At 38.7% G+C, this 19,689-nt stretch overlaps 1 protein-coding gene across 2 annotated transcripts in view; it reads left to right on the top strand.

Annotated features, from left to right (window-relative positions):
* Positions 1-2,766: 2,766 nt before the first annotated feature.
* Positions 2,767-19,689, top strand: part of ca10a (carbonic anhydrase Xa) — a 162,437-nt gene continuing 145,514 nt past the window's right edge. Inside the window, exons 1-3 of one of the 2 annotated variants that reach the window (XM_079595725.1) lie at positions 2,767-2,959; positions 3,381-3,774; positions 18,986-19,060. In XM_079595725.1, coding sequence (XP_079451851.1) covers positions 3,714-3,774; positions 18,986-19,060 — 136 coding nt within the window. In that variant the 5' untranslated portion in view covers positions 2,767-2,959; positions 3,381-3,713. Of the gene's footprint in view, positions 2,960-3,232; positions 3,775-18,985; positions 19,061-19,689 lie in introns of those variants that run through there. The other variant, XM_079595724.1, reaches the window with a different exon arrangement.

Raw genomic sequence — 19,689 nt, 5'->3', positions numbered from 1 at the left:
TCACATTTAGTAAATGACAACAGGGTTAATGCAGTGTACCAATAATTAAAATGTCCAAAATACAGATCATACTCCTCTTCTCGGAATCCCTGGCATTTGATTGCCCTTGATAAAGGGGAATTAATTACTTACCTATGAGAGTCTGACAAAAATAAAATAAAATATTACACATCGCAGACTTTATGAAAGCTGCATTTAAAATAGTATTGAGAATCAAATTTGTTAATTTACATGATATTTATTTTATACTCAGATGTTCTGAATTGTCATTTACAATTCTTGAAATTCCAGAATGACGTGAATGAAGTGCGTCTGATTATTGCTATGGTTTTTTATACATATAATCTTCTTCATAAAAGTAAGACTCTCCAGTCTTTCTTATCCCCTTCTGCCATATCCTGTATTGAATTGAATAAGCCGCAAAAAAAGCGAAAGCAATGAGTCAGCATTAGCGACTGTATTGTGATATTGTTCTCAAAATTGAAAGGAGATAGTTTTTTTTTATTATATCATGAGGACATGAACATACAAACATCTGTGAACATTAAATGAACACTGATGAATAATTATACAGTTATCACATTTGAATGTCAATGTGCACCAAAATCATATCATCATAAAACTGATCAGATTCCCTGCAAGACACTTTGTATACACCTGGGGCCAGTTGCATAAACCTCTGAGAGTCTTACAAGTTAGACATCAATTTATTTTCTTTAAGACTGTTCATATCTTTTTTAAATCAGTAACAATTTTTTATAGATTAGCCTAATTTGTATCGAAAACTAAGACTGACTGCCCCTGACTAACTGCTAGTGGGTCATACTTGAACTTAAAGGGTTAGTTCACCCAAAAATGAAAATAATGTCATTAATGACTCACCCTCATGTCGTTCTAAGCCCGTAAGACCTCCGTTCATCTTCGGAACACAGTTTAAGATATTTTAGATTTAGTCCGAGAGCTTTCTGTCCGTCCATTGAAACTGTATATACAGTATACTGTCCATGTCCATAAAGCTAATAAAAACATAATCAAAGTAGTCCATGTGACATCAGTGGGTTAGTTAGAATTTTTTGAAGCATCGAAAATACTTTTTCTGTATTTGCTGCGTTCACGACTCCGCAGTGACGCTGCAGACGTAAGACGCTGATGACGTGTTATCTGGTGCGCCCGAGCTTCGTTTACAGTCTGAGGGAGACGCACGCTATATTCAAGCTATTCTACATTGTTTGCGTGGATATCATTTTTTTAATGGTGCGTAAATGTGCATGTCGCGGATGAGACACTTTTACAGCGTGCGTTTCCCTCAGTCTATAAATGAAGCTTTGGCGCACCAGATAACACGTCATCAGCGTCTTACGCCAGCAGCGTAACTGTGAAGGATTGACAACAGACCCGGGAGAGAATACAATGCTGAATAAAGTCTTATTTTGTGTTATTTTTGGACCAAAAAGTATTTTCGATGCTTCAAAAACTTCTAACTAACCCACTGATGTCACATGGACTACTTTGATGATGTTTTTATTACCTTTATGGACATGGATAGTATACTGTATATACAGTTTCAATGGACGGACAGAAAGCTCTCGGACTAAATCTAAAATATCTTAAACTGTGTTCCGAAGATGAACGGAGGTCTTACGGGCTTAGAACGACATGAGGGTGAGTCATTAATGACATTATTTTCATTTTTGGGTGAACTAACCCTTTAAGACACTGTCTTAACATAATGGCTATGTTTATGCAATCGGCCTGGTATTAAGATGTGTTTTGCTTGATCGGATCACAAGTGGACAACACTAAATGGTGTAAACGGGGTCTAAAACGTTTTGAGCTTGTCCACATTCGACCACTTCCATAGGTAGTTGAAAATGCGCTTGACTGGATCGCTTTGGTAGTGTTAATGCTCATGTGATCAAATACGTTTGAACAGCCAAAGACCGCCTACTGACCTAACAATTAAAACATTAGGAAGCGCACTAGCCAGAGGGGATTTAAACTTTGTTGGCTGAAGGCCCAAGTTTGGTTTGAAGACAAAAAAAATACCAAGCACAGTGTTCTCACTTACAGTACATTTAAACATGAGTATCTTTGAATATGAGTAGCTATTGTACAGAAAGCAACTTTACTAGTCTATCTCAAATCTCAACTTAACGTAAACCTGCCATGAGAAAACCAGGGAGGGACTGGTAAATCATGAAGACAAAATAACAAAAAGTTAGATTTTTGTACATATACTGCGTTAGATTAAACTGAGAAGGGTCATAGCAGATATTGTTGTCCTACTGTTTACATGACTAGCAACAACCCCCCCCCCCCCCCCCATGACAATCATATTAAAAAATTGCATCAGATATTATGCTTTAACCTGCATAACGTCATTTTAACTTAATATAGTTCATTGAAAAAGGTAAGTCTCAGTATCTTTACAACTGTAAAAGGCTATGTGCCTATCCATCGAACATAATAGTGTATATACATGATGCATATCGCCACTTAGTGAACGTATTTAGTTGAATACGTTATGCAACATGAAGAACATGATGCAACTGTTGTGGTGACAGTCTGAAAGTTTTGATTTGTAGTCTAAATGTCCATATACGCAACCAATAACGCACAATCTTCTTGCCGTATCTCTGATGTACCCGCCCATTCTCTCTCTCTCTCTCTCTCTCTCTCTCTCTCTCTCTCTCTCTCTCTCTCTCTCTCTCTCTCTCTCTCTCTCTCGGCTGTGCTGATGCTCTGCTCCATCCACCTGTGCAACGTGATCACGAAATTAATAGCGGGCGCGCGCTCTCTGTTTTAGTTGTCCGCGTACCCGCTGCGCACAGGAGGCTGGTATACAGTTTACCTCGTGAACCTCAGGAAATATCAGTAGCTGTTTATATCACAAACCACTGGATTTGGATTTTTAGTTGTTGTTTTTATTTTTTTTAACTGTCCCGTTATAAAGTAACAGGTAAGCGCAGACTATCTCGCCTGCAGTGTTGTTGTGGATTGTTTACTGACATTTCCTCTGCAGTATTTCATAACTCCGCTGGTAACTTGTTTGTAAGACGTTTTGTCCTGTCACCGAAACGGTCAAGTCCCGTAAGTGTTTCAAAAAAACACCACAGGTTAGCTTATATTTACAACTTTCCTCTCTTTAATGACACTTTATGAAAGCTAAGCAGATGGATAAATGAATCGGTGCTCGCGTGCGCTGGTAAGTGTAACGGCATGTCGTGAACGAGGGAAGCACGCCCCCTTACAGCAAGTGCGCGGTCCCGTGACTTACCCGTTAAACCTGGCTGAGTTAAAACTGTTACTCTCGCGTAGAGCTCCGACCTTGCCCACTACGAGGACACGTCAAATCACAGTTGTACTCTCTCTTTTCGCAGGGTCACATCAACGGAGTCCAGCGTCTGCGTGGCATAACAGAAGCACTTCTGGAACGCTTGAGTCATTTTATGGAGGCTTGTGGGACGCAACGAAACCTCTATTAAAGTATTCGCACTGAGGATATCACTCCAGATCCCCTTTAGTTCGGGACATAGTCTTGTTTGGATTTCAGCCTGTTTGAAATGCGGTGTTATGTCCTCGAGATAAATGTGCTATGTGTGTGATTTGGAGAGGATCTTGTGGAAGGTGTCCAGTGGGAAAGAGACTGGGTGGACTCATCTGCAACTGATCCCCGTTTTCTGAGCGCAATGGACTTGGAATGAAGACAAAACATGGATATAATCTGGGAAATATTTATTATCCTTCAAGTCAACCTCATTGTTTGCACTTCAGGTAAGATTTGATATTATGATTTTTTTTTTTTTTTTTACCACAAGTAGTGCTTTGAATGATATTCGTGTTATAGCTTGAGTTGTTTTAAAACCATAAAACATGCTAAATCATTCACTGTACGTAGTTTGTCCCCTATTTTTAAAATAATAATATTACGTCAAAGGCGCGCAATTCATCGAAATCCAGTTTTTGATTATATTAAAATCTCTTATGTTGCCTACAACGTTCATAGCCACGCCATTTATATTGATTGGGCTACTATTCCTTAATTAATTCAAATAATTTAAGTTAATAAGATATTTTTCTTAATAATGTGTGTCTGTTATATTTTAATGATGGTCCATTTGCCATACTAACTCATTCGGGTTGGCTATTTTAAGGCTAGGCATACAGTAAGTGAAGCGTAAATTAAATTACATTAAAAATTAAATTACATTAAATTAGTCATAGGCTATGAGTTTTTCATCCACTGGTTATGTAGGCTAAATGTGAAATAGTGATTTTTTTTTGGAGGCGGTCATCACTGCAAAGACCAAATGTAGAAGCAATGGAAACCCGAATTGCAGCACGAACTGGTCTACTCGAACTGTTACGATTTTACCAGTTACTATAGTCTAATGCGGAGCTCGTGTGAGGTCGATTATAAGCTCTTCTCTCTCAGACATTCTAGTGTTAAAAACCAGAACACCCACGGAAATAACTTATTCAGTGGGCAGAAGTCTAAATGACTGCCAAAAGCCGTCCAAATAAAAGTCACGAATGTTATTAAATGACTAAACAAATCAAGTCCGTTGTGGTTCAACTTTAAAGCTCCTCGTGAGAGGGTTATGGAACGCGTCCAGCAGTGTTCGCCCACGCGAGAACTGGACATTGATGGCAACTCAGCGCGCAACACATCAGTCTTTCTCATGATGCGTAGGACAGACAACGTAAACGTCCTTGAGCAGTGTTTATGGCCTCTGAGAGCTTTTCTTTTTAGTAACCTCATGTACATTTCCACGATGGTGAACATTTTACATGAGGCTACTTGTATGGAAATTCAGACTGTTATTACTTTGGAATATTCATTTTTACATTAGGATGATCACAATGTGGTTAGTATGTGTGAGTGGTTTGTTTTTAATGTGTGTTTATGTATGCAAAATACTAGCAGTGTTTATAATGTGACTCCAATGATTCTTTAAATATCTCCTGTGTTTTGCTGAATATGTTTCAGCATGATATCAGTTGCAATGAGCATTTTGGTTGTTTATTAGTGCCCTTAAATCTGGTGCCAGTTTTGTCTCCCTGTACCTCTTTCACTTGGTCAATGTGAATTGTTGTGCACAGCTCATTTTACTTCTATAATGTTATGTAATTTGGAAAAACTGGGCATTACACACTGTATCAAAGGAAGCAGAGCCAGAATGAATGCAAGTTTGCTATTTGGCATTGATTTAACATTACCCAGTAGCCCACACAGCCCAAGTGACGTCAATGGAAAAGGTTGTTTCAGAGGAAGAGCAGGTTTTTAAAATTTTGATTAATGATTATGATGACGGCCTATCTTCCCTTTGGAATAACTTGCACTATAAATCATTCATAATAAGAGCAGAAACGTGCTTTTTAAAAAGAAAATAGGATACATTTTGAATTTACATTGACATTTTTAAGATATTTCCTGGTGTAGCTATGGTCATTATCATTTTCAAAGCATTTCTAATTTGTTCCACAGCCATCAATCCCCAAATAGCAAAGCCCTCTTATTTACCTTTAACATTGTTTTGCCCAGCAGTATTCTTGATGACGTGTCTGTTGTCAGCAGTTGCATTGTTTTATGACAGATGGAAATTTTGGAAAACACTCCATTTTGCTGTTTAAACCTTTTATTTTATTTTTATTTTATTTCTTGGTAGGTCTCTGTCTTTTGGTATAACAAGGAAGCTCTCAATGATTTTTGTTTTGTTTGTCACAACACCATACTCACAAAGATCAAAGATTCCATTTTGTCCCCACTACAGTCGTAATTGGACTGTAACGAGTACCAACTTCGGTAGCCTTTTGGTTTTCAGGCATTCTTACCGGAACATCATAGATTTTAGCTGACATTTGCAGAGCATGAGCATTTGTTTAGTTATGGCAGTTAACATTTGCTTTGATGCCGCTCTGGATCCAACAGCACAGGGATCGCCTCATGAACACAGATTCTCAAAAAGTGCAGAGCATCTCCTTGTCAATGTGCAAAAATACAGCAGTTTTAGAGGGACTGTTGATATCAGATCAATTACAGTTCCATCAATTATGATATGAGATTCTTATTGGGACTGATTTATTCTGTGCTCTTTTTTGGTTCATTTAATGATCACACTCTTTAGGATATACAGTGAGGTACAGCGAGTTTTCAGTGTTAGATTTTTGAACCTCACTGGATATTTGGTATTGTGGTATAACATTTAACTCTGTGTAATGGCAATTCCGTTTTAAAATATTTAGCTGGATTCCTTTTTAAAATAACTGTTTAACAGTGGAATCCATAGTGGAAAAATGACACTATGATGCTGTACAGAAAATTCCACCAATCAGAGAGTGGAAACAAGCAAACTGCACCAAAAGTGCTCTTTAGCTTCGTCCACTCCCATGAAGCATTGCAGGTGACGTAATCGAGTCAGCCTCCCTATGCTCTTACATAAAAAATTATATATATATATATATATATATTATTAGTGCTGTCAAATCAATTATTATAAAAGTTTTTTTTTTTTTTACATAAAAAAAAAATATATATATATATATAATATTATATATATGCGTTCTCTGCAGGCCAAATATGCCCTGCAGAAGTATAATGCACGTCGTTCCAGGAAATCTCTATGGGCATCAAAGTACTGCTGTCGCTGAATAAACAGAAGATTGAAACACTTTGATTAAACATGACTAATAAACACACGACACACTATGACAATATATGCTTTATCTGAGTTCTTCAAGCATTCTCGAATTTTCATGATATTTACACTTCAAATCGACATAGCCTTTATCACTGCATAGAATACTGTGAAATATGTTGTGTACCTTATTCTGTGTAAGAAGCCACATCTCACAGAAGGATGTTTTAAAACACTCAACTGACATTATGAGGTGAGTTTGGTGTAAAAACATGTTTGGAAATATGTTTGACTTGTGTTGCTTTTTCAAATGCTTGTTATAAGCGACTAAAACTCGCTGTGCTTTTAGACAGAGCAGCATTTACGACTGATCACAGAGCTGTGCTTCACTGACAAGCTGCACATAACGAATAATCGCAGCCTTTGGATTTTATAATCACACTAAGCCAAAATGGTTTATGTGTGATTTTCATGTTAATTGTGCAGCCCTATATGTGTGTGTATACTGTATACGCACAGACATCTATCTATCTCTCTCTTTCTCTCTTTCTCTCTATCTCTATCTCTATCTATATAATTAGTGTATACACACATTATGCAAACAAAGACTTTTGTTAGATGCGATTAATCAATTTGACAGCACTAATGTGTGTGTATAATATTATATACATCAACATTTTTAAATGAATGGTTTTATATTCCTCCATCATTTTGCAATCTCCATGCTTCATGGGATTGTAGTTCTTTTCCTCATTCTGCACCTTTTGTATTTTTGTCAGGTTTTCAAATACTTTTTTGCTTCAAAATCAAAGCTGGCTTATAACGCTTAAAAAAAAAAAAATCCCTTTGGGGGAAAATAAACTTCCGGAACTAACGCCTCTGCAAAAGGGTTGCACTCTATAGTCATTTGAACTCTTTGATTAAGCTCTTCATTAACCTCTGGCATCCTTCATTTAAAGTCCAAAACAGGTTCTTTGGAGATATTTCAAACCTGTCTCAGTGAGTAACATTGGAAGTTAGTAGTTGTTGTCTTTTCATATGTTCATAGAGATTTACAGAGCTGCAGGTGCCTGTTGTTGTTGTGCCAGATTTCTCAGCCCAGTCAAAAAACATTGTACCATAATTATGATAAACAGACTTGATTATGTCTTTTAGGTTTGTTTGAATAGGACTGAGAATCTAAAAATCAAAATTTTGACACTAGAGTTTACAGTCCTAGTTTGTTGCAGTTTTTCCTTTGCTGTTATGAAAACATGAGGGCCTGCATTCATCCAGGTAATTGGAAGAATGTGTGATCAAATCCAGTCAAAAGCATTTGGTCTTGCGCAGATATCTATTTAAGTTGTTTTGCCACTTAATACATTGACCGCAGCATGTACAGTATACTAATTTTGTGTATGGTATTTTAGTAACCATTCACATACATTTCCTTCAAACCTCTTGAAAATTTAAAAAAGTCAGTCCTTTAGTCTTGGAGGACTGGATTAATCAGAGCTGAATACTGTCTCCAATTCGTTTCTTTTTTTATTGAGAGTGAGGCATTTACAGTGGCATTATTAAGACTTGAAGAGGTCTTGTGCACTTATCCATGGTGGTTAAATGTTGTAATTTATCAAATCCCAGTTTGCATGGTTCTTTGAACTCATTAAGCAGTTGTGGGAACAATATATTTGTGAATGATTGTGGAATATATTTAAATTAATGCATTCAATTAATGCTTTTTTGTTTTTCATTTTGGTCCAATGCAGAAAATGTAACCTAGCTATTTCTATAGCTCAAATTAGAGTACGTATGATAAAACTATAATTAGATAAAATTGGAGTAATGTTTCTCATTAATAACCATGCTTATGTTTCTAATCTCATGCTCTCTATAAAATGACTCCCACTTTCCCTGAATCCTGAGAATTTTAGTGTACATTTTTAATTAGCCTGAAGAAGCATTTAATTTAATTAAGCATTTGATTCAGTAAAACCAGACACGAGCCATGTTTTAAAACACTGAAAGTCAAAAGACTTGCTGAACTTCTAAATCAGCCGTTAGTCAGGAGCAGCTGTGTTTAGCTAGGGCTTCTCTGATGGGTGGGTGTAGCTAACACTATTGACTGTCACATGCAACGGGCATAGCCATTTGTAAAAACCCAGCCATGAATCTTGTCACAAACCCACAGCAGCAAGACACCATGACATGTTTGCACTAGCGCTCAGGTGCCCTGTGGCACATCATCTACAATGCGCACCTGGCCACTCTTAGCTCAACAAGCGACACTTGCCGCAGCTTGACAGTGATCTCGGCTCTCTTTACGAGGGAGGCCTCGCCGCTGCCACGCATGTGACTGCTAGAAGGTGTTTTTAATGTGCGGGCAGTGCCACGGATGAAGGCCGGAACATTAAGCATTGATATCTACAGGATAGTACAGAGGCTTTCGCTGTGGCTGGGTGATCCTGCACGCACACACTGGGCAACACTGTCTCAGCCGACTAATCTGATAATCCCATGCAGATGTGTCTGTGAGTGAGTTTGCATCTGTGCATGTTGACAGAGAGAGAGGGAGAGGGAGAGAGAGTTGCAAGATTGTCAGCATCCTCCTTACGTGATTTGGTTGTTTATCCTTTCCTTTCCGGAATGAGGGGCTTATGTCACAGTTCAAAACGTTTAGATATTATGTAAATTGCCCAATGAATTGTTCTAAGACTACCTGAATTCATAATACAGAAGCTATTTGTGTTCTTGTTGATAAAAGTGTGTAGGTCTCTAAGGGAAATCGCTGCAAATGCTTCAGTAATACTGATAAAGTTTATATTTGGTAGTAAAACTTCCAGTCTCACATTTGCCTCGATGCATTTCCCGAGGGAAGTGCTAAGTTCTCCATCTTGTTTTTGCTGGTCAAGGCAGTGGGTGTGCATTTCATACTATGCCATCTGTCATATAATTTATTTATTGTAGAATAACTTTTTTAAAGACTTTGGTGCTGCTGGGGTCATAGTAAGGCCATCAGAGCTACAAAACATCCAAATTATCGTTGTTTGACAAATACATAAATGACAGATGGTTACATGCGTATGGCCAACGTTTTATCATGTGAGCTTTATGGTACGCCCCAAACAAGGGAATTTGTAGTAATTTATAGTTAATGTTTATTAGCGAGACCCCTAATGGCTTGGGTATGAAAGCATTCACAGCTTATATAGACAGCACACCCTTCCAATATAGTAAACACATATGATTTCAGATGCGGTCAAAGACTCCCTAGAGGAGATGCTAATTTCTAGTATAGCAACGGTGCTTAATGGTTACATTCAGCGTTTTGTTTTTTACATCCATAACTACAGCGTTGTGTAACAGAGTTGACACATTTTCCAGCACATTTTTCGCAATCTCTGAGATCTTGCACTGTATGAATGGAATCGCACTGGGCAGCTAGTTGTCTGCCTGGTCATATAGGGCCCTATCTTACACCCAGCGCAATTGACTTTGTACACCGACGCATGTATCATTCCTATTTTGCACCCGCGCACAGCGGACTTTTCCCTCCACAGACGCACGTCGGTAAATTAGGGAATGAACTTGCGCTCGCGGGGGCGGTTCGGCGAAAAGAGGCGTGTTCCAGCACAAGTTCCCTGGTGCTATTTTCCAGTTTTAGAAAGCAATTCCGCCACTGACCAGGAAAAACCCAGTCTAAAGACAGTGGCGCATTGCGCGTTAGTCATATGGTATTTTAAGGCACGTGCTTGTCCATAATGTAGCGTGTTAACGCGCATACACTTTGATTCTCTAATATAAACAGACGCAGCAGTTTTCATTTTTGCAAAACATTTACCCAAATTATACGCCTGTTTAACCGAAGCTAATTTGGGTGGGTTTCTCCCATCATCCCCAATGTCACTTCTGTGTTTTACGGCCCTGACGAGAACGTCGGTCTCCTCGGCTGTGAATCGCTCCTGGCGTGCGCCTGGCAAATCTGCCGTTATAATAGCAATCCTCGTTGGAACAAGCGCGCCTGCTCTTAAAGGGAATGTGAGAGGACGCTCTGATTGGTTTACTTCACATTATGCCCAAATCACACCCTTGAATAATGAAGCTACTTCAGACCAACCCCTTTTAGATTTGCGCCGGGCGCAAGAGGCATTTATCCCGCCGGGAAAATAGCAACAGCGCCCAAGACCCGCCCACAAAGTTACTTGCGCTTTGCGCTTTGACACTTGCGTTTCAGATCGTTAAAATAGGGCCCATAATGTGTGAGCCTTACTGCACTGTGTAATTGTGGTAATCATGAGGGGATTGTTTACTCACAGAGGAGGAGAAATGAGTTGTGTTCATCTGAAGATGGATCTCACGGCACTCGATTGGATTCATTTATTATATAACACGCTGTCAATTGGGATAAAACTTCCTGCTGTTATGGAAATCGCCCTTCTTTGATACGGTCACTATATATACCTTGTTAGAATACGGTTGTGTCTGCTGTTCGTTCATACATATTTGTATGCAAGCAGCTAGGGCTGCTAGATTATGGAAAAAATCATAATCACGATTATTTTGGTCAGTATTGAAATCCCGATTATTTCACATGACTTTGGGAACGTGTTGCATTTATAAAAGACACCTTTCAACAATTCTTTAAAAAATCCAAATTTTTATTGTACTTTTTGAACTCTTCAAATACATAATATAACAGATACTACTTCAATAAGTAGGCTATAATTCCTGCAGGTCTACCACTTATGATGCAGGAAATTCCCCCGCAGACATTGATTCACTTTAGCATGTAGATAGTATGAGTTTTCTAAATTAATCCACAGAGATTTTTTTAAATGATTGATATGATTTTATACTTTCTCCAAGACGCAATTTCACAAACTGCGTGAGTGTTCAGCGACGATGCGTCTTCTCTCTCTCTGTCTCTCAAAATGGGTTGGACAATGCAAGCGTCAAAACTACACTCTCGCGTTTAGGAGTCGGTACATGACGGAATTGTCACTTGCACAATCGGGCCAGCATTGCATCGTAACTAAAGTTGATCATTTTCACTTCTTTTTAAATCTTATCAGTTTAAACATTCAAGCTAAGAGAGGTTATGGCTTTGGGAGGGGCGGATGTGCGCATGCATGTGTCATTCAGAACCCAAGACAAAATAAGAGTGTTCTTGCACAACAGAACATGGCAAAATAATAGTTTTTACTCTATTGTACTATTTTGGTGATCGTTTTGGCAATTAAAATTTAATGAATTGCACAGCCCTACAAGCAGCTACTTTAATCTGCTAAAGGAGGTTTCTGCTGGCACAGAGTATCGTTTAAGTACTTTATTTGTAAGTAATTAAAGGGTTTATTGACAAATGACCTGTAAAAATTGCTATTGGCTAATCTGAAAAATCTGATTGATTAATCGAAAAATAATCGTTAGAATAATCGACTAATCCTAATGCAAAGTATGTCATTGCTGCTGCTAAATCTTTGTATTACTCCTAAAGCGATTACGCCATGCCTTTGAAGAAGCCTGTTCAGAGGTCCGATCAGTGGCACAGAGGAATGATGAAACGTATCAAGGGTGATTACACATACAGCATATTGCCTGGCCTTTTTATATTGATAAACGGTTCAGGATGCTTGGGCTTGATTGAAGGAGTCCACAGGGGATGAGCCCTGCAACATTACACTGGTGCAGCTGGATCCATAATTTGGTGCCACAAACGGGCAGGGTGAAAGACAATTATCTCATAAGTCAGTAAGCACAGCTGTCGGCAAGGTCAAGTTTCATTTATGGGCGGCATTTGCGCCTCTTTCTCTTTTCACCCTGCGTGGATGAGCCCCGGGACTGCCTCGGTTCCATGATGAATACTAATGGTCGCCTCTGACAATTAGTTTCTGATGAAGTGTTTATTTACAGCATCACCTAGTTTCTCTGAGACTTCTGGAAGTGCCATGTGTAGGTAGTTTATCACTTAGTTTTGAAATGATCTTTAGAGGGATCAGGGATATAAATGCAGTTGTAGAGTATTGGGGTGGTTTCACACCTGAGCGTTTGTTTCGGAACCTGGTGCATTTTCTCCCTTGGTTCGGTTCGTTTAGGCATGTGTGAAAACTACAATCACGCTTGGTTCCGCATCAAACCAATGATATTACCTGAACGAGGTGGTCTCGGCTCGGTTGCAAATGATCTCTGGGCAGTTCGATTGTGGTGTGAAAGCAATGCAATCCAACCCAACGGAACAACGAAACAAATGGTATTCTAATTCATAACGGGAAATGTGCTATATAAATAGCAGTAGTGATGCTGTGAGTGAGCACATTAGTTATCACGGTTGAAAACCAAAAGAGCACACCTTCTGAAAATGTTGGGTAATTGCGCTTCTCAGTGCGAGAATGCGGTCCTGATAAAGCCTTGATTCCTGCTCTAGCTGTATTATAACATTCGTCTAGTGTTTGCGTGTGTCTTGACACTGATAACCTCTAGATAGCGCTAGGAGATCTAGAGAGAGCATGTTTGAATTTGCTGCAGTTAATAAGAATTTAGAATATAATTTAACAGCGGAAATGAGGGCTAAATTTTTATAGCGTTTGCGTGTCTCGACAGTTACAAATAAAGCTCATGGAGCGAACTTGTCAATCATATTGATGGATGACGCAGAGGAAACTCTGACCAATAAGAGGACAGTTACTTGCATGTGACTTGCGTGAACACATTTTGGTATGCTTTTTGACCAAATCACAATGTGAAACCGTGTCAGAGCCCTAGTTACCAAAAGAAGGCAACAAAACATAGAATTTAACAGTAATTGGACAGTAGCAAAAGTGAGTCTCAAGTTGTATTGCCTTAAAAGGACAGTTCACCCGAAAATAATAATTGCGTTGGTGTCATAGCATTGCAAAACTTTTTTTTATTTCTTCTGTGTAATACAAAAGAGATTTTTTTTTTCTTCTTCTTCATCCGTACAATGGAGGTCAATGAGCACCAAATCTGTTTGGTTACCAACATTATTCAAAATATATTTTGTGCTCTGCAGAAGAAAGAAATGCATACATATTTGAAATATGAGGTCGAGTAAATGTCAATTAATTTTTGGGTGAATCATCACTATTATTTTCCGTTAATTTACAGGCAAAACAAAGTAATATCTGTGGCTCCTGACAATTCATTGAGGCCTTATGAAGCAAAACGATCGGTACGTGCAAACAACATTATTACCTGTAATCCACAGCCTCGGGCAAAAGGTTCTGGAGTGCAAGCTTCCTGACAAATGCTTGGGATTAAAATCGCATGTGAGCTGATACTGTGTTTGTTTACGCGCATTTTGTTTTGTTCATCAAGTGGTACTTGGATAAGGTAAAACATTGCGAACTAACTTGGCTAATAGGCTTTAAGGCAACTAGACTAAAGTAGTAACTGGTTTAGAAAGAAACTCTGTTTTTTTAACCTTGTCAATGTACAGCAAATGTGATGCTATGCAGACTATACGTATTTCTAAAGAGCCTATCCAATGTTGATTTGTGATTTTATTATGAGCACTGTTGCTTTGCCTTTTGTCTGAAAACTCCTTTTAGTCTGAGATTCATTTGTTGTTGCCTCAACTCCTTTCAGTCTGAGATTCATTTGTTGTTGCCTCAACTATTACAACACCACCTTCCACTGACTGCATATAGCCTGACCTTCTTTCTTTCAATTTAGTTATAGATATGACGTAAAGCACGAATGATTAATGGAAATAGCATTTGCTGGAAAATCCGTCCCGACAGCTCTAAAATGGATAATTATTATTGTCTTACCATAGTGATATGGGGAATGCAAAAACATGGTATGGAAGATGGATTTGTGATGTACTCACTCATTTTACATAGTACTTTTTTCAGTAAAAACCCTTTAGTTTAAAATATAAATAGTGTAGCTTTAATATCAAAATACTAAAGAATAAAGATCAACAAAACAGTTGCTTACAATCATCTTAAATTATGTAGATGTCCATTTTATATCCTGACTAAAGCATAATTTACTCAAGAAACATTAAACATCTGGGTAAACTGGTGAAAAACTGTAAATCAAAATAGGGAGATCCTTATGTTAAAACTGTATTTTAAGACCTGTATGTCTCTATTCAGCTGCTTTCGGGGCTGTGTCCGAAATCGGATACTCTCTTGAGTAGGTTCTTATTTTGAAAAAGTAATTACCTCACGACCGTTAAAAAATTAGTTCTAATTAGTATGAATGTTTGTGTAGAATGAATGTAATCTGGACATACTACGGTACGTCCTCTCCTGTAGCCTCATTGTATAGTAAAGTGTCCACCGTATGCACACTTCAGAATCACGCCGGAAGAATTAGGTCATCTGGGTACTTTTTGCCTACTCTTATGAGCACTGTGAATTCGGACATACTACGTTTGTCACACAATGTTGTTGTTTTTTTGCCTACTATATAGTAGTATTTATATAGAACTAGGCTATATATTTTGTATGCAGCCTCTAAATATGCTGTAATTAAGGGAAGCTAAATGTGGCAGGAAAATGCATACCTTGAACCCAAATGCAGCGAAACGCTAGTGCCTTATTTTCATGTGTATCTGGGGCACAATTGCATGTGCTCCCACAGGTCCAGTTCTGTCTGCAGCTGTATGAATATTATAGCCTAGTTTGTATGATTTCTAATATACACATTGAAGAGTCCCGCATGCCAGATGGATGCTAATAATGTCAGGGATCGCTCATATCTGTCCAAAAATAGAACTTCCCCACTAACTAAGTTGTAAAATATCGTTTGGACGAATAGTGTTGCTCTTCATCTCATTTCTTTCTACAGTGGAGTATTTTGAGTTATGTTCTTGTGAAACTTGAGTAAATGAGTACTTTTTTGTGTGTTATAAACACACACTGTAGGCCTTTATGAAGTCTGTTGTAGCACTAATAGCAGATCCTCTTCTCTGATGGGATCACAGGGATGCATGACGAATATAGCTGCACTTGGATGCACCAGAAAGCATTTTAGAGATTTAGGTGAGAGATTTGATGGGGAAAGTGCATTTCATGCCTACAACAGGAAAATGTGTGTGTTAGTCAACAACTGTAGTTGGTGCAGAACGAGTACTCAACTACTTAATTACTCGTACACATCCCTAATCTCTAGTAGTGACAAATGTAGACAAATTTTCCTCTGTGCTTTCTATGTTTAGCTGTTGTGAAGTGCCTCTTTGAAAATCCTTTGCCAAGCAGGGGGGTCTCCCCTTTGGGAACAGGGATCAGAAAATTAGTGTTAATTACTTTTTGATCTATTGACACTAACTCTGCAGACATTCAATAGGTTTGTTACCTCTGTGCTGCAACCGCCCTCATCTATTCATTTGATTACCCAACTCTGAATAATGCATGAGCAAGTCGGCTGCTGGGAAAGCGGCACCATTTGTAAAATGCTGAAAAGGCAACGCCAGCAGCATTCAATCATTTGAATGATATTATTAAACCAATCACTTGAATCCCATTATTAAAACATAAAATGTAAACCCTGTCGGATCGGAGTTGATACTGTCCCTTAGAGCCAGTTCATACTTAATCTGGCCTTAATGTATTGTCTTCCACTGAGAATGGGGCCATTGTTTGTTCCTCCCTTTGATTAGTTGTGACAGCAAAGCGATGCAGATGACACTGCAAACATACCGACTCTGGGCCTCCAGCACACCGCCAATTACGTGAAGTCATTTGGACGGGACATGTTGAAATTAACAGATTTAATTCCGTATGACCTCTGCTCTGACTTGAGTTTTCGCTTTATAGATTTGAGGTATTTCTTTCTGCTGAAGCCAGTAAATATGTTATTGGGGAACCGCCAAGCTGTGTGGGAAATGGAATAGAACTTAGCTGCTTTGCTCAAACTGCTGTCATAATGAAATATGTGATGTCTCATTTTCATGCAGCCCTGCACATTCAACTGGGACACACATAAGATCTGAGTGCAACGAATTACATTCAATCACAACAGTTCTTTAGTCCCTGTAAGCTCACAGCCGTATACACTTGCATAAAAGCCATCAAAACTCTCCTTTTAATCACAATAGACATAAAACTTCTTCCTTGGAGGTTCTATGGAAAGCTTTTTTCGCACCAAGTCTGGAGTGCTTCAGTCTTTTGCTTTCAGAAATGATCAATTGGCGTTATGTTTTCCTATCCAGTCTCCATCCCGATAATGACGGCAGCTTTGAGCTGCAGGGATGGGAGCATTGTTTTCCCGACTGAGAGGGAGAGAGATGCAGTGTCTGATGCTTGTCCTGGAGCTTCCACTAAAGCTCCCCTGTATTATTACGCCAGTGTCCCTCAGGAGAACATGGCTGATGAATTGTTATTGCCTCTCACTCCATACTAACTTCTGCTTGAAGATAGATCCTGACAAGATACCTGAGACCGAGAGAGGGAGAGAGATTTGTGACATTCGTCAATTAGTGGAGATATAAAGATCTAGAAATTGTTATAGGTTTGACACATTTAAACAGTTGCTACTGTATGCTGTTTAATTTGCTATTTGCACCCAAATGAGACTTGGAAACCTATGACCAAACTTGATCCCTACAGCCATGGCCAAATGTATCGGCAGTGACACAAATGTTGTGTTTTGCAAAGTTTGCTGCTTGTTGATTTAAATTTGTTTCTAAAATATTGTGCTGTGATCAGATGCATTTTAAATAGTTGCAAAAATATTAATTGTCCATTTAACATTTAATTTACCGAATCATCAAAAACTTAAAGGAGAACGGTTTAACTGCAGTGAAGAAGGCTTCAGGACGACCCGGAGTATCCAGAAAGCGCCTGGACGTCTCCTCCTGAGACCGCTATGGATTCGTGTCACCACCAGTGCAGAGTTTGCTCAATATTGGCAGCAGGGGGGTGTGAGTACATCCGCAGTTACGCACACACAGTGTGAGGACAAGACTTTTGGACAATGGCCTCATGTCAAGAAGGGCAGCAAAGAAGCTGCTTTTCTGACTGAAATTATTCAGGAAGTACAAGGATTGGACAGTTATTTTGTGAAGTAATTTTCTCTGATGAAGCCACCTTCCAACTGTTTGAGACATCTGGAATATCGATTGTCCTGAAAAGAAAAGGTGAACGCTTCCATGTGTCCTCTGCCAACAGTGAAGCATCCTGAGACCATCCATATGTGGTTGCTTTTCATTCATGGGAGTGGGCTTTATTTCTGACCAAAAACACTGCCATGAATAAAGACTGGTATCAAAACGTCATGCAAGAGCAACTTCTCCCAACGATCCAGGAGCAATTTGGTGATCATCTGTGCATGATGCACAGGGACGTTTTTAAGGCCTGGAAATTATGTATAGTTACATGAGATGATGACTCGTCATTTTACTGTCCCAAGGACATTTTTTTTTAAAATTCTGCATAAGGTGAATGCTACAGTATGTTAATCACATGACCAGTCGAATACTGCTTATTTGATCTTGGTCTATATAATTGGAAACATGATTGTGGCATAAATTAACTGTCTGTGACAAAAACATATCTGCGAAAAGGGTACATGTAAGCAAACCTTTTTACTTGCATGATGCTGCATCCTCTCCTCTAGGTGTCACTGTAAATTCAATACCACCATTATCAGCTATTTTGGAAGACATCTGAGAACTAGAACCAAAACCATTCAAAATTGCTATTCGGAAGTATTAATACCGTCTGACAAATCTGTCCTTATCTAGTGATCCTCATGCTTGGGGATCTTTAATAAAGCAGTGTTAGCACTTTTAACCGTATGTTTAGATAGTTGCACTCAGTGAAATCGTTAGCTTCACTGTGGTGTTTATTTTCCCCCCCAGTAGATCCCCTAAGAGGAGGAAGCATTTTCACCTCTCTAGCCACCACCTTTTTTTTGTGAAATTGAACCACTCTCTTGCATTAGTTCTTGTCCTTGATGGAAGGATTAACCCTCCTCGAGTTCCATTAAAAGGCAGCCTTGCCACCTCTGTCCCAACAGTCATGTTTTTCAGTGGCAGCAAGGACAAGAAAGTTTAGGTGTAAAAATGCAATATCCTAAAATCTTGCCTCGTAATTACAGGCCTTGAACTCCTTTAGCAGCAGGATCTTTACTTGGTCACTTCAATTATAAACTACAGCCCTGGCTCAATCGGATCTCTTGTCAGGTCCACCCAGAATGCCTCTCCATTCTAATGTTTGAAGAACAAAAGTGGAGGTTTTTAATTCCAATTTTGTTTGCTTTGTGCCTCTCTTGCAGGGCTGTTTGCCATACATCATTCTTGAATGGAAAAATGACAGAGAAAACAATGAATGGTCAAATTCGATAATGTTTTTCTATAATTAATGCTAAATCACTCTAATTTTCCTCTTCTTTCCTCACAGCTCAGCCAAATCCACCCAAAATCCATGAGGGATGGTGGGCTTACAAAGAAGTTGTTCAGGGGAGCTTTGTTCCAGGTAATCATTTTACAACAGCTTTTTATCAGTTCACAAATGGTGTTCCCTACGCTCATGTCACACATGGATTGTACGTTAGTTCTAATTACAGAGCAATTATTGCTTTGTGACGTAAAATCCCTTTATTTTTAATCGAGTAAATATTATTTTACTTACAACTTTATTTTATATTAATTTCCATAGGTTCATTACCAGTGTTGGAATCAGTGAAGCGTGTTTTCTTTGTTTGTTTACAAAAACCTCGAGCATGAACCAATTCACTGGAATGATTCTGACTTTGATTCTTTAATTCCTGTAGAGATTGATTAATTCCCTTTCGCTTACCTGGCAGTAATGCTGCGTGAATACAGTGTGACATTAAAAACAGTTTTGTTCTTCTCATTGACAGCATGATGCAGGATTAGAGCTCTCGAAAGAAAGTAACAGTTCACAGCATAAATAAAAATGCCAGACATGCTGCGTGAAAGATTTAAGTTTCCTTTTATTTTTGTAAAAATATTCTATTTTTCAGTTGTTCAGATTAAGGTTCTTCTAAAAAGGTTTACAAGCTCAAGAATCTGTCCAATTTTTCCAAGATGTTCTGACTTCAGTAATAGGGAAGTGAGGATGCCAGTTTTGTAAATTCTGTC

This window comes from Phoxinus phoxinus (assembly GCF_949152265.1).
Source record: "Phoxinus phoxinus genome assembly, chromosome: 21".
NCBI classification, from domain to species: domain Eukaryota; kingdom Metazoa; phylum Chordata; class Actinopteri; order Cypriniformes; family Leuciscidae; genus Phoxinus; species Phoxinus phoxinus.
Note: the sequence above shows the minus strand (reverse complement) of the source record. Positions and strands in the feature narration are given on the sequence as shown.